The sequence below is a fragment of the Brassica oleracea genome, chromosome C6 (genome assembly GCF_000695525.1).
Source record: "Brassica oleracea var. oleracea cultivar TO1000 chromosome C6, BOL, whole genome shotgun sequence".
Lineage (NCBI taxonomy): Eukaryota > Viridiplantae > Streptophyta > Magnoliopsida > Brassicales > Brassicaceae > Brassica > Brassica oleracea.
This window is the reverse complement of record NC_027753.1, coordinates 1,080,976-1,096,749: the sequence shown is the minus strand read 5'-3', so window position 1 is coordinate 1,096,749 and position 15,774 is coordinate 1,080,976. Positions and strand designations below refer to the sequence as shown.

Below are 15,774 nucleotides of genomic sequence, written 5' to 3'. Positions count from 1 at the left end.
TGAGCAAGCAACCTGGCAAATGCCAAGTTTCTGGTCGACAGGAGACAAACATGCGACCATCTAGTGGACGCATCAATGAGGACCATGAAATATCGAAATGTTCCACAAGGTGGGTGAATTTTCCACATATGTCTCCTTGAATCCTTTCCAGAAAGTTTATAGTTTCTTTAGTGGCTTTAACTGGTGATGGCCTAGAAATGAGTTTCCCTTCGGAACAAGCAACACACGATAGGTGCTTAGGGATAATTCATTTCTCTTTAAGGGAATGGCCGTTTGAGTTCAGGATCAGTTTACACATCATGGTCGAACCGGGATGGCCAAGCCGGTCGTGCCATAGAGTGAAATTGTCGATTGCCTCTTTATTCAAAGTGGCATTAGCTTCGATCATACTGACTTTAGTATGGTAAAGACCAGTAGATAGTGCGGGTATGGATTCTAAGACTTTCTTATTGCCATGGACAATTTCAAATATTTGAAGAGATTCTTTGTTTCCTTTGCCCTTGGTTTCAATATGAAATCCATTCGTACGAATGTCTTTAAAGCTTAGTAAACTTCTCTTAGAATTGGGTGAATACAAGGAATCTGATATCTCAAGATGTGTACCCATAGGCAACAGGATATTGGCATGGCTGTGCCCCTCTATGAGACTAGCAATACCTGCAATGATGGAGATGGTGGCGTTTTTAAGAGTTAGGTTAATGAAGTATCTCTTATCTTCTAAGATCGTGTGGCTTGATCCACTGTCCACAACGAGTACATCCTTGTTCTCGTTCATTTCTAAAACAAGATTCAAAAGGATGCTACTTAGAGACTTCATATTTAAAACTTTTTCATTTCTTATTAAGCTTTCAAGTTCAAAGAAATGACAACATGGAAACACAAAAAAATAGAATTTTTAGATTACAAATGTCGAAATCACACTTCAGGCTTTGAGACAATCTGAAGTTTCATAATCCATAAGATCGTCTTTGTCATGATCGAAGTCCTTTTCATTGTCTTGATAAACCATATGGGCTTCATGATTCTTCCCTTTCAAACTCTCTTGATAGAGATCAACAAGATGCTTGGGAGTCCTACAAGTCTTATCCCAATGATTGCCCATACCACATCTATGGCACACTGATTTACTTGAGTTGGTCGAGTGTTGAGGTTTGAACGAAGATCCACGGCTGCGACCATGGCCTCTTCCAAATGAGCCACGATCACGTCCCTGATCTCGTCCATTTTGATTCCCTCGTCCGCGGCCAAAGGAACTTCGGCCACGGCCACGTCCATATCTACTTCCTCGACCACGGCCATGATAGCCGTTTCCTTGGACATGATGGGACTCTTTATTGTCCTCAGTAGTGTGTGCTTCGGGTGGTGCTGCTGAGCCAACAGGTCTCATCTCACTGTTTCTCATTAGTAATTGATTATTCTGCTCAGCAAGCAATAGACAAGAGATAAGATCAGCATAGGTCTTAAAACATTCTCACGGTACTGTTGTTGTAACAGCACATTACTTGTGTGGAAAGTGGAAAATGTTTTCTCAAGCATATACTCATCCGTAATACTTTCACCACACAGTTTCAACTTTGAAACGATCTTAAACATGGTCGAGTTGTACTCGTCCACGGACTTATAGTCTTGGATTCTTAGATCTCTCCAATCAGACCGAGCCTCGTTCTCTAGTGATCATATCTCGATTTCAATTCGTTCCAAAGATCTAGTTGATTCTCAATGGTTAGATATTGATCCTTAAGACTCTCAACTATATGATGACGAATGATCATGATGGCTCTGTAACGATCCTTCTCATTAGGATTACTGTTCTCAGTGATACATTCACCGAGCCCCTTGGATTTCAAGATGATCTTAGCATCAAGTGCCCACTGAAGGTAATTGTCTCCAGAGAGATTCAGGGCAGCAAAGTCCAAGTTATTGATTTTCGACATCTGAAATTATAGATTTAATTATATTAGGTCTTTTAGGAGTATTATTAGTGTTTGAATAATTAATATGTCTTACGGCCAAGACTAAACCACACGGCCACAATAGGAAACAAGCCGCACGGCTGATGAATGCATTCAGTTCGGTTTGTTCTAATGCATATGGTTTATTGTGTAATTTCAATCCTAGCATAGATGTTTCTATATGATCACACGGCCAAGTAAAGAACAAACATCATGGTTACTTGATTTTAATTCAATACCATCCTAACATGAGATTCTAAGTGCAATTGCAATCAATAAATATGATTAGGTTTAGGTATGAATGCAACAAGGCCACACGGCCACGAGTATGATCAGATCTTGAACAATTAACCTAGAATGCAACAAGGCTACACGGCCACAATTCAGATTTGATTTCAAAATAATCTCGACTAGGTTATTTAGGGTTTCAGTTTAAACAAGATAAATTCATATTCAAGTTTAAACAATCCTAATCAATAGTTCTAGGTGATCAATCAATGTTCAAATTCCAAACAATACAAATCGATTTTTTTTCAGATTAGGGTTTTGGGAATTTGATTTGATCTTAGATCAAATGAGTTTAATTTTGAGATTCAAAAACCTTCAAGGTTTTGATTTTAATTGATCAATGGATCAATCTCGTCTTTAGGGTTTGGGGATCGAACTTATAGAGCTTCGATTTACTCATCGAACTTTTAGAGCTTCGATTTACTCATCTAGGGTTTTGATCTATTGTCCTATGGCTTTATCTTAGAGATTAGGTTTTTAGGGTTTTAATTTTTACAAAACAGCCAAATTCGATTTCATGTTTTCAGAATTCGAATTACCTTTAGGTTTTGAAGATTGTAGAACCGGACCACCAAGAGAACCTCGAGCTGGACGGTTGGACGCGATCTGGAACGAGCTGGAACGCGAGCTGGAACGAGCTGGAATGGTCGCGTGCTGGGCTGATACTGAGAACGCGAGCCAACTGCTACCGGGGACGTTCGTCGGCTTCTATCGGGAACGCGCGTCTACGAGCTGGAGCGGAGATCGTCGGGATCGTGAGCGGAGGCTGAGACGGACGCAAGACGCGATCGAGTTTAGGGTTCGACAGGTTCGTCGGATTAGGGTTAGGGTTTTTGGGGTTTTGTTGATTTGGTTTTAGGCTCAGGGTGTTTAAGAGTTTTGTGCTGATAACGTGTTGTGAAACTTAGGATTTAGAACTGTAAGTTTCTGTTATTCATTAATCATAAAGTGTGTTCCTTTATATAAAGATTACAAGATATATAAAAAAGGAAAGTATCCAAAACTTAAACCAACTAGAATTAGGAAAACTACTAATATATTATATGGAAAGATTACAAGGAAAGGAAATCCTAATCATACAAGGAAAAGGAAAACATGTATGTGGCCGCGTCTCTCTCTCCTCAATAGGCCAACTCTCTATTCTCTCTCTCTCTCCTGCGGATGGGCCGGTTTATGGACCGGGCCGGTTATGTACATACATCAATTCATTTATAACATTGTACAATAAATAAGAGTATTGTCTAAAGTATTGTTAGAGAATTATAAGGTAAATTATATGGTATAATATTTTTGTTTACCGATAAATAAGAGGATTGACTGAACCACAAATTTTAATATGTATGTCACGTTATCTTTTATTGTTAGAGAAATATAGAAATATAAGGCAAGACAAAAAAAAAATAGTTAAGTCTAATGAAACGGTTAATAACCTTGTTTAATTAGATTTTTCAGAATGATCATTTTTTTGTCATCAACTTATACAGACTCATACTGACTTTGTGAACCACATCGGGAGATCTGCATCCATGTGAACAACGAAAGACGGTTGCTTCCTTACACTGCATGCTAGGCTATCCGCCTTAGTATTTTGCGTTCTTGGTACATAGATGATCTCTGATCGGAGAAAAATTTCTTTCAGGATTTTTAAATTTTCCAAATAACTTGTAAAAACTAGCCATTCTTCTGGTTCCGAAACCATCTTCACCAATTGAGAACAATCCGTTGCAAACGTGACATGAAACTGCCGTAAATTATTCATACATTCTGTTGCCCAGAGTAGCGCTTTCATCTCTGCATGGAGAGGAGAGAGACTAGCTCTAACATTTCTCGCTCCCATCAGCCCATCGAATCCTTCTAAAGTACTAAACGAACCTTCCCGGAGAAAGTATCATTCTCTTTCCAAGAACCATCTGTGAAACACCATCTTCCTAGAATTGACGGTAGTGTCATAACCTCGACGTTTTGTGTTGTCCTCTATTCATTCAATATATGTACCTCAGCCCAGAGTGTTGATTATTGTTTATGCCAACTTAAAAGTGTCCCTAGAATTAATATTCAGGTTACTAAAGACTTTATTATTCCTTCCTTTCCAAATGTACCATAGTATCCATGAAAACTGATGATCATCCATCCGAGGAAAGACTCTCCAAAAAAGATGATCCATGTTTGCGAAGAGATAAGATGTTGGGAAAATATCTGGATTTGATGGTATTTTCGAGAGAGCTCAAACCTGAAGTGCTGGAGGACATTCGAAAAACACATGGTTTATCGATTACTCATAGGCTCCACATCTTGCACAACATATGTCCCCTTGTATCCCTCTTGCATGCAGATTCTTCTTGACTGCTATAGATCCAGTCACCAATTGCCATAGAAAATGTTTTAACTTTGGTGGGCATCTTATTTTCCAACAGAATGCCTTTAGTACACCGACTGTAGGACCAAACAGTAGTGGTGGTCTTTCCTTGTCTGGGTAAACTCGTTCTGCCTGATATCCTGATTTAACCGTATATTCTCCATTTTTTTGTGAAATGCCATTCATCCCTGTCTATCATCTGAGTCCTGCTCAGCGGTATACTTTCTATAATTTTCACATCATGTGGGTCCACCAAATCCCTAATTGCCTGCAAGTTCCAAGTTCGCGAAGTGGAATTAATGAGAGAATCCACTGTAAGGTCTAGGTAGAAATTGTTGTTGGTTTTTATTGGCTGGTCTCGGGTGAGTGGTTGGGTGCCATGGATCATTCCATACAGATATAGATGATCTTGATCCACCCTTTTGATTAGTCCTTTGCTTACCAGACATCTAGCAGATACTATGCATGATATTATACAGCTCAACACTTAGTAATAAACCATTAGGCTTTCGCTTTCTAGGTTTGTCTATTGACCAGTGTCGATCGATTATTCTATAGGAATATCAATCGATACACTTGTTGAAACGTCGCCGATTATTTGATTGGAATATCGGTCGACGCTCTTGGTCAAGCGTTAATGCGCGGATTGAATATGCTCACTAAGCTTCCTATATGAGCTCTTGCCTACTCTAGCAATCTTAGCTCAGTTAGGATGGATTCAGGGTGAGATGCAAGCTATCACTTATGTCTACAACTCGTAGGGCAAGTTCTAGGTAGCTAATCTAGAAACAGACATTAATGACAATCCTAATGATCAATATCACAACTTAGCAATTTATAGTTGGGGCTAATCCATCATAACCTATTTAAACCCTAAATCTAACAAGAGAACTACTCAAACATGGTCAAACAATTCATAACAGCAATAAGGTATAAAAACTGCATAGATAAATAGATAGATATCAATGGAGTTCCAATTAAAAATCTCTTTGGATCTTCTCTCCAATCTACTAAAAATCCTAGAAAACTTTTGCTGTAAAATCAGTAAAATAAGAAAAGCACATTTTTCCTCTAACATGTTGGCAAAGCTTATATAATTAGGTTAAAACTCGTCAGGGGTAATCTTGTAAATAGGTGAAGACTTGGGCTTTAAGTCTGCTGAGACCAAACAAGCTTTCTGCGCGCTTCGCTCGATCGATGTCACGATGTGAACATCGATCGATTATTCCTCAATGTCGACTGATGGTCGTGCTCGATGGTCATCTCGGGTGCTTACTCCAAATATCTCCAAAATGCTCCAAAATCATCACTTTCCTCCAAATCACTCATGATGCTAAATAGACTCTATAATATAATAATTAGTAGTTAAAACACTTATAAACCATGGGTAAAAGTGGGTCAAATCAATGGTCTATCACTATGCCATCTCTATTTTAAGCTACCTACGGACCTATGTAACAAATTTATACTAACTCTATTGTTGAGTTTTGGTGGAGCAATGGATCCAATCATAACAAAATTTCTTATGTAGTGTGAAAAATACTCTGCAAAAGGAAAGATGAATGCGGACTGGATTGAACCAGTCCTTGTTGGCTAAACAAGCATGGCGTATTCCAGATAACCCCAACTCTTTAGTCGCCAGGATATTGAACAATAAGTACTAAAAGAATGGATCCTTTATGGATTGTTTCTTAGGCGCAAGACATTCATTCACTTGGAGAAGCATGCTCCATGGAAGAGATCTGTTGAACAAAACGATGGTTATAAGGTTTAGACAAATAACTGGAGCATAGACCCCATTCCTAGGCAACCGATGTACCACCCAGACGCTTACGTGGATTTTACATTGTGTCTTGACGCTTCTAGTTCCTAATATGGGTCTATGGAATCTGCCGAGAGCAAGTCAACCTTTGTATAGGAAGATGTATTCTTTTAAACCTGAAAACATAACGTCACAAAAAATATTCATGGGGTGTCCCTAGGGACATAGTTGACTTACATTTTCCGTCACACATCCGTTTAGAACTCCAGAGTTAAGTGTGCTTGAGCTGGAGTAGTAGAAGGATATGTGACTATCGGAAAGTGATTCGCGATACCGTGCGAGTGAGGCCAAAACACGAAAAAAGGTCGGGTGGTGATTGTATGGCTAGTAAACAATGATTTCGAACCTTGAAAAAATTAACGCACCGTCCGTCGGATGGGATGGAGCCCACCGACCGAGTGAGTGGGCGTGGATGGTCCATTAGCCGTAGGCGGCCGTTACAAATAGTTTCTCTTTCTGAAAGAAAGTTGTCGAGTAGTATTTAATTACTACAGACTTTCCTAAAAATTTGACACTTTGTGTGGAGTGTTGGCGGTCTCAAACAAGTTGTATCAAGAGGCATCCAAGTGAATCCGACATGCAAGTTGTGTGGAGTTGGCTGAGAAACTATGTCATACATTGTTTTTATGTCAATTGGCACCTACGATTTGGATGGCTGACAAACGACCACTACCATCCTTGGGACTTTCCACAAACTGTATTTTTCTTACATACAATTTCCCGAGGATCCTATGATACATCTGGAAGGCTAGAAACTCATTGATTCTTTAGAAGATCAAATTAGCCCATGCTGCAATTCTCAGAGGAGGATGCAACGATCTGGTTTAATATCAACTTCCCTCATCAGGCTAATCTCAATGTTGCAAATGAAGTGCTAGCACACGAAAGATGATGGCATGCACCACCAACTAGTTAGCTCATCGTGGATCAATTGGTTATGTGAATTGTGAAGCATCATGGATTTTACGTGATTGCAAAGAGAAGACCCTTATGCATATTTCTCTGGGAAGAGCCCAGAAGAGTTTAAACTGTGGGCCACCTTTTCAGTGGTTGACGTGTTCAATCATTGAGACTCCACAACATCATCTTCGGATTATCGTTCCTTCTTGCTCGAGAATGCTTATCTTTCAATCATTGTTCCTTCTTGCTCGAGAATGCTTGCAGCGTCTGGTTCGTTCTCCGATTTGTCGCATCTTTCAAATGACATTGTTACAAAGCTGTAAAAATTGCAAGTTTGGAGCCTAGACTACGTGGTACCAGTATTAATGTGAAGATTTGCATAGTGTAACCACTGATCATAGATACCACTCCTGCATTGCACGGAATGGACCCAGATGGCTCCATCATCCGATTGCAGAAGAGGCATAGGGACCCTCACGCTGCTGTTTTTTTGGCACCACATCACCTGAGGTCCTCAACTCATCATGTGTTCCGATATTCATGTCACTTGGCTTTTTTCTTGTTATCTCCATTGCCTACCTACTGGTATGGGTTTGAATGTTGTTTTCAACTTTGAGTCTTATTTGCCGTGATAGCTAAATATTAAACTCAGTGTTTAAAAAACAAAAAATAAAGTAAATAGATTATATCCGATTATTAAGGAAACGCAAACGAAAAATATCACTAGAGTAGTAGAGTGTGTAAAGATGAACCATTAGGAATAAAAGTCTCTAAAAGAAGTAGAAAAGGTTTCAGATGAAGAAAGAAATGTTATTAACCACTTCTCAGCGATTAAAGTCTGATTTCACCATCTTCCCCAACCTCTCCATCCTCTAACTCGTCATTACCACCACCTCGACGACTACTCTCACGCTGCTCTTTCTTCTGTCTTTTATGCCGATTTTCACTGTCTGATTCTGGCGTGTTTGCGTGCTGCCAGGAAAATCATCTCTCTTAAATTTTGAACATCTTGTCAAATTTGAAGCTTAGCTGAGTCAGAACTGAGGTTGAGAGGAAGTACCTTTCTTGATTTTTTGCGATCATGTTTACGGGATGATGACCACTTCTTCGACTCCTCTCTGTCATCCCTATCAGAACTGACATCATCATCAGAATTGTGATGGCGTCTCCTATGTTTTCTGTCTCGGTCTTTTCCTTTTCGTTTCTCCTCTTTCTGACCTTCACTCACATCTACATCACCCTCCGATTCCTCCCTTTTGCTACTCCTCTCTTTTTCGCGTTCTCTTTCCTTTTCCCTTCTCTCCTTCCGCTTCTCTTTCTCCTCCTTATCCTTCTCTTTCCTACTCTGCAACTTCCACAACAGTAAAAATCTTAGACACCTGTTTTCAACATAAAAACAAAAAAGATCATAAAGAGTTTCCATTACCTTTTCCTCATCACGCTTACGCTCCTTCTCCTTTGCTTTTTCCTGTAAACTCGTTATGTATTCCTCAAAAAGCCCTCTGCTAACATTACCATCTCCAATCGATCTGAAGAAATCCGAAATGGAGCCTTTTTATTCTCTTATTCAAGGTGTTTGTTAAGAGCTATGAAGATTCTTGTTCTAAAGCAAGAAACAATTTACCTGTACTCTTGACTTTCTTCAACTAGTTGTTTGACATCTTCCCAATTTGAAGCTGCGTTTATTTCCTAACAGAAATAAATTTATGTTTAAACGTCCTAGAGAATTCAGAGAAAAGTCAGTCACCATGGGTAAGATATACCTTGAAAGTGCGCAAAAGATTGGTAAACTCTTCAGCCAAACGCTGAAGCTTTCTGGCTTCTTTTTCTTCTTTTTCCTTCATCCTCTCAACCAACTCATTATATATAAGCTGATATACAATGGAAATAGACACATTAAAGCCTATTCAACTGAGCTTTCAAAGAATACCTTCACAAATCTTTGTTGTACTCGAGAAAATATTTTCAACGATTATTCATTCACAAATGTTTACATAAATCTCATCAGCGATTAGTTGCGAAATAACGCAACCAAGTTGTGATAGGTTTAAAGCATGCCATGAACAACAATTTAAACTCTCTGACTACAGAGAGAAGCACAAGTTTGAACCAGTAGCTCATATAATTTTCGAATTCACACAATTTAGAAAAGCGTTCATGTCGAAATGTTATCAGCTGAAAAATGTTACTTCTCACAACTGAGCCAGTACCTTTAAATTTATGTCTGATATTGGTTGAGAACTGAGATCTTCTGAAAGAGCAGATTTAAAATCTTCAAACACCCATGAGGAGACCATGGAAACCTATTAGAGAAATGGATTAGAGAAAAGTTTGGCATAGGAATAGGCAGAAATGCTAGCTAATTTTTTACTTACCTTCCTCGACTTCATCGCATCCTTTACGCGACTCTTGTCCTCGTGATACTGTTCATTAAAACAAAACCGGTTTAATTTCTCAACTATTAGATTCACGCAAAGCTATAATAGTACAGCCATTGACAAGTATACTATATCTACTCCAAATTACCTGCTTCTCTAATTCTTCCGTGATTTCTTCGAACAAGTCTTTAGGAGTTGAGCCAGACAAATTAGATGCAACAGCTTGGTATTGAGGCAAGTCTCTTACCTGTTCAAAAAAATAACTGAGCAAAAGAATCCAACATAATTTTTTCAACAAAGATGAAAATAGGTCGGGCACCTCAATGCAATATTCCAACCAGTACGTCTTGGCTGTAAGGATGCCAGCAGCGACATGTTCTTCCAGTAGTGTACGAAATGCATCACGGTTTTTTCTTTCAGCCCGCCTAACATGTTCCTAGCTCGACATGAAAATGAAAGAATTAGCTTTGGACTCCAGAAGAACAAATATGAGATTACAATTCTTAACATCGACCTTACCTTCTCTACCCTCTTCAGCTCCTCTTCCTCCTTCTCCAGGTCATTAATGTAATCCTGGGATAACAAACATTAGAAAAATATTCTAGTGGTGACAGCCTGAGTTTCTCGATGAAGTTACGTACCTCAAAACCAATCAAACGATCTATTTTTTCAAGACATGAGCATCTTTCATCATCCTCCAGTCTATCCTGAATTTTTCGCCATTGTGTACTTGCCTTCAAAACGTATTATATAAGACATTATGGAAAGGTCTATAACGCAAAATATATGTAGGAATTAGTTACACAAACAGTTGTATACTTTGATATAGTCACAGGTTTCAAGAAACTTCCGATACTCTGCCATCTTCTGCCTATGTTCTGCCACTGCCTTCTCTCTTTCCTGCAGATTAAAGGATCCATGATGTCTATCCAAAAAATGAATTTGCCCATTCTACAAAACAAAACAAATATATATATATATATATATATATATATATATATATTCTCTATAGAAGCTTCAAAAGCCATCATGCTGGCGCACCAGATCTTTGCTCAGCCCCAATCTAAGTGACCACCAAAAGCATTAGCTTGCTATAATTATGTCACGTCTCTTATGATTATCCAAGGTAGAAAAGGACATTTCAAATGGTAACAACCAGCAATAATTATCCCTCGTGTAGCTCGTTTCCATGGCATGGTTTGTTTATAAGAGCAAAGTATCTTATTAAACATCCAAACTGAAAAAAAGCAAGATAATTACCTTCCTCTCAAGTTCCACAATATAATTGTCAAAAAGATCTTCACGATCCCTTGGGCGATCAACAGCTTTAAAACGCTCATCATTTTCAAACAAACTCAAAGCTTTGCTGGTGAGGAAAAAGTTTATATTAGCACATACGTCACATACAATAAAGACAAGAACCAAAGATTCTTTCATTAGCTGAAAGCCAAACCTCCATTTCATGGATGATGATAATTCTTCACACTCCTGAGGTCAAGATATACCATTATAACACTTATATCAGCTCATGAACCACACTAAACAATGAAACACCGAACTTCTGAGTCCTTTGGTACATACCTCTAGCATCTTTACAAATTCTTCCCGCGCTTTCTTCTGTCTCCATCGCCTTTCCTCAGCTTCCACTTTTTTCCTTTGACCGAGATACTGGCACATTAGAATTGACAATCAGATGTAAGCATAAAGCTACTGAAAGTGGAGATCTACCAGTGAGAACTGAGAAGTTGATTGCATCACAAATAAAGACAGCAATACTTTACAGACAGGGATATTTAAATGCATTTGCACATCATTCCTAAGAACTAACAAAATATATACCTCGTTAAAAGCTTGTTTCCGCTCACCGAGTGTCCTCAAAGCACCATATCTTTTATCATGAACAATCACTTTCGTTGTCTACAAGGAGATGATATGTCGGTAATGGTCAGGAAGAGAAAGAATACATGCCATATCTATTATCCACAGTACCTGTTCCCATGTCCAGTCGGACTGAACATTTACAGATTCCAAAAGAGACTTGAAAGCAGCTTTGGCCTCCTAGAGAAAAATAAACAACAGTGCAAAAACACACGGATGGGTAACCGATTAGAATTTTACAAGAAACATAAAGATACAGATAACAGGAGGAGAAAATTAGGTTAAGAAAATACCTGCTTAGTAGCATACATCATGGGTTCCTCAACGTTTGCTTTGTCACCTGCAGGTGTCATATTGGATTTTCCATTCACCGAAATTTCCTTATAATCAACCTAACGAAAACATTCAATGTAATTAGAAAGCATATTCGTGAAACCGCCAAATCACCGCACGTACAGTAAACACTAAATATAATTTTTTCAAAACTTGTACAAGGTATCTATTGACCTCGATATACATGAAACTGAATTAGATAGCAGGGAAGCAGAACAAATAGGACTACACTATTAGATTCTAGACAAGTCATTATAAAAAGGCATAGCAAAGTCATGCCTCATTATTTGGTGCTGGCGCTCCATCATTTGATTCATATGCCCCCTGAGACGGTAAATTATCCAATTTCCTAGTAAGAAGAGCATACAAGCTAAATTCAGAGACGTGATAAGAGTGTATAATCATCAAACAAAACTTCCCAAATAAAATGGTACATTGCAGTAGCCTCCGTATCACTGGTTGCAGCAGACACTGGAGTAACAGAAGCAACAGGGGGAGGACGGATGACAGGTACAGCCAAACCCGCTGGAATAGGACTTGTAGAATGCGCAGGAATTGTTGAAGATGTACTGGGAACAACAGCGGTAACAGGAGTGCTTACAGCTAGATCAGATGAGGATGCAGCAATGTGGGATAGAGAGGTCGATTCATCTTCGGAATGGGACCTCTTTGCACTAGCTAATTCGGCTTGTTCCCGAGCTAACTGCACAAAACAACAATGCAGGTTTAATGTAGGGCGGCGCACCGCATTGGGAAATCTGCATATGGGATAAGTAAATTGGCAAACCTTTAAATCTTCCGGAATTGTCCACTTAGACTCCTTTGTAACCTTGTTATAATAATATCTGCATGAATTTAAACAATAAATCAGTTGCAACAAAAGAGCATAACCAAGAAATAAAAACCAATGAAATTTAAAGACGCCTACTTCCTTCCTTCAGCTGTTGTAAATTCCTTCCACACAGTGGACGCATCTGCCCTCTGTAAAATGAGATTAAAAGTTGCGACTTGCGAGAAACTATAAAATCATGCAAATGTAGGATAGATTTTGATGTATAAATCAATATTGTTTCCACAGACACCCAAAACGTCATTAAGGTAATCGGATCTAGCAGACGAGAAATTAAGATCTATGTGCTCCTATGTACGCATAGTAGCAATATGAACATGTCAACCACACGCCAAACTCAGGCTCCAAGACAGGAGTTTATCAGGTCTATCAATAAACTTGGTTTAATATACCCCAAACTAATCCATTCACGATAGCATTCAGATCTCATATTTCTTGCGTATGGTGCAATAAAATTGTCTTGTAAATCAAAAACTAGCAGAGAGAGAACAATACTCACAACACAAACAACAGGAAACCTCTGAAGAGATCAGGGCAAGGTACTTTTGAAGTTCTATTATACTAATAAAGAAAACGAGGGCAGAGAGTAAAAACTATTTAATTTTAAAAATAAATAAAATACGAAAAAGAAATAAATTAATCCAACGAGAATAATAAATCTGCAGTCTGACCCAACCTGTCTACAAAATTTTCGCCAACATATTTACACAAGAGAAGCATTGCTACCATTGGAGCCTAACTAAAAGTGAAAACTTATCAAATCTCACACTGAAAAGAAAGACAAATTAACATGGGTGCAAAAAATGGTCTGGCATCACCTAAGAGATCAATTAACTGAAAATACCAAAAGTATATTTGCATGTTTTAAAAAAAGTGAAAATGCCTGGCTTCAAATAAGCACTTAGCAGTCGTTATATCTCTCAGTCACCATGGAGTTTCCAAACCAGTGGAAGAGAATATAATAAAACAACATTTTCCAGACAACGCATGCAACAGTTTACATAACTAGTGAAGTGGAGCACTAACAAGCTTCCATGATAGGCAGGATGAAAATCATCTTAGAAGAATGACTAAAGTCTTACCTCCAGTGGTGTCATCAGTTCAAGAGGTTTTTCCCAACTTGATTGTTTAGTCTGCTTGTTATAATAATACCTAGAAAAGATAAGTATCCATCAGATAACTGGAAAAAGTTTTAGGTATCATAGAGATCCAAAACCATGTAAGAACATCGGCATGAAAAGTAATCAATTTGTAACGGGGACTGCATGAATATAGACAAAAAGGAAGATAATCGGCCTAAATCTTAATCATTAGTTCAGTAATATACTTTCTACCATCAGCAGATGTATGCTCCATCCAGTCAGATGCAGATTGTGGAGTCAGATTTCCCTGTTAATTGAACAAGCACATAAAGAAAAAAACACAACACACAACTGGTAAGTTAGGTAGAGACTAGAGAAGTTTGATAAGAGTTCATCAATAATTGCCAAATCAGCTAACTAGTGACTGAGTAAACATTTGATGATTTGAAAAGCTAGAGAGAAATTTTGGGATCTCTAGAACAAAACCGTAGGTCATTGAGAATTCCAGGTTCAGTGTCTGTTATTCATCCTTAAGAAACAGTTCATGTTTTCAACCTTATCATCAGAGCTTGAGCTAAGTAAAGGTTCAGAGAAAATAAACTAACATTTGGTATTAAGTTGGGGAACACCTAGAGATATAGTATCTCAAGAAAGTAGGGAGGAAAATGCCATAAATGATAAAGAGGGTAGCCTCAATACAACTCTAACATAATCTGATTGATTCCACAGGGTAAATAGGGGATCAAAACTTACTGGGTCTGTGGGAGTGGGAGTGGCTGGTGTCTGCTGAAGAGGGGAAACAAGTGTTGTAGTTTGAGTTACAGGAGGAGCAGGCCAAGAGTTGGCTGCTGGTGGGACACTACCAGATGCATGCATATGCGGAGCATAAGATGATGATGGTGTAAACTACAAGATCAAGAATCAATCATACACGTGTAAAAAAAGGGTCATCCAAAAAATACAGGGAAAGCAAGAAGCCTCACTGAATATGAAGAAGGAAACGGAGGCCCAGATGTACCAAAGCCTACAACTGGAGGTGTTGATGATGATGCAATATGTCCGTAGGGGTGATGAAACGGCTGTTGTGAAGCTGCACGAACAAAATGCTGACCCTGTTGCCCAGGAACCATCCCCCGAAACTGCTGAAAGATAGAAATTCAGATCTTCGTAGCTTTATTTAAATAAAGCTTATCTCAAATTGCTCAGAATCAAATATCAAACGGAGTAAAAAGAGAGCAAGTTTGGGCACACTTTGCGTACCTGGGCACCAGAGGACTGAGGAGGATTGTTCGACATGTTCCAACAAAATTAGCTGCTGCCTCTCTCCGATTCGAAGCGAAAGCACATACCAGGAACCCGAGAGTTACCAAGTCTCGCCAATTTCCTAACCCTAATCAAATAATTTCGATGACCACGCGATACATTGTGTGCTTTTACTGAATTTAAAACAGCAAGGAGTTTTACATGTACGCCTACACAACGGCATGTAGTTCAAGCCTTATCAGTTTTAAGTGACCCCTGTTTTGCTAGTTTTTAATTTTTGGTTTCTCGTTTTTTATTTTCCACTAGATTCTAGTTTTTTGAAGAGCATGAATGATTGTTTTGGTTTTTGGTTTTAAATTTGGTAAGATATTTAATAATTTTTTTTTTCTCTAGTATTAGTTCTTAGAAAAACATGAGAACTATCTTTTAGTTTATAACTATATTTTATTTATTATTTTTCTTGTAACTAAAATTGATTAAAATTAATAAAATATTACTTATTATAGAAATAATAGACCACATAAAACATTACCCCGTAAAATACATTTATTTATTTTCTAATTTTTTTAAAAAATTAATTATATATTTTTTTAAAATCTTTCCGAATTCAAATATTATAAACAGATATTAATATTTATATTTTTAAAGTACTATTTGATTCTAGACATATCA

The 15,774-nt window shown here is 38.2% G+C and overlaps 1 protein-coding gene across 4 annotated transcripts; it reads right to left on the bottom strand.

Annotated features, from left to right (window-relative positions):
* Window positions 1–7,978: 7,978 nt before the first annotated feature.
* Window positions 7,979–15,252, bottom strand: LOC106300568 (pre-mRNA-processing protein 40A). 4 transcript variants are annotated; one of them, XM_013736736.1, is made up of 27 exons: window positions 15,100–15,252; window positions 14,823–14,981; window positions 14,593–14,745; window positions 14,085–14,146; window positions 13,840–13,909; window positions 12,836–12,888; window positions 12,695–12,752; window positions 12,342–12,610; window positions 12,187–12,256; window positions 11,868–11,966; window positions 11,686–11,754; window positions 11,536–11,613; window positions 11,278–11,364; window positions 11,150–11,184; window positions 10,957–11,062; window positions 10,516–10,596; window positions 10,338–10,430; window positions 10,216–10,269; window positions 10,016–10,132; window positions 9,845–9,943; window positions 9,694–9,741; window positions 9,529–9,621; window positions 9,082–9,189; window positions 8,943–9,007; window positions 8,745–8,847; window positions 8,379–8,669; window positions 7,979–8,290 (listed from the first exon to the last, which is right to left on the bottom strand). In XM_013736736.1, exons 1-27 carry the CDS (start codon window positions 15,133–15,135, stop codon window positions 8,150–8,152), a joined length of 2,697 nt encoding a protein of 898 aa, XP_013592190.1. In that variant the 5' UTR covers window positions 15,136–15,252; the 3' UTR covers window positions 7,979–8,149. The 4 variants fall into 4 exon arrangements, with proteins under 4 accessions (XP_013592190.1, XP_013592192.1, XP_013592191.1 ...); XM_013736738.1 differs by having other exon boundaries at window positions 8,379–8,663; XM_013736737.1 differs by having other exon boundaries at window positions 14,823–14,978.
* Between the last annotated feature and the right edge of the window lie 522 nt (window positions 15,253–15,774).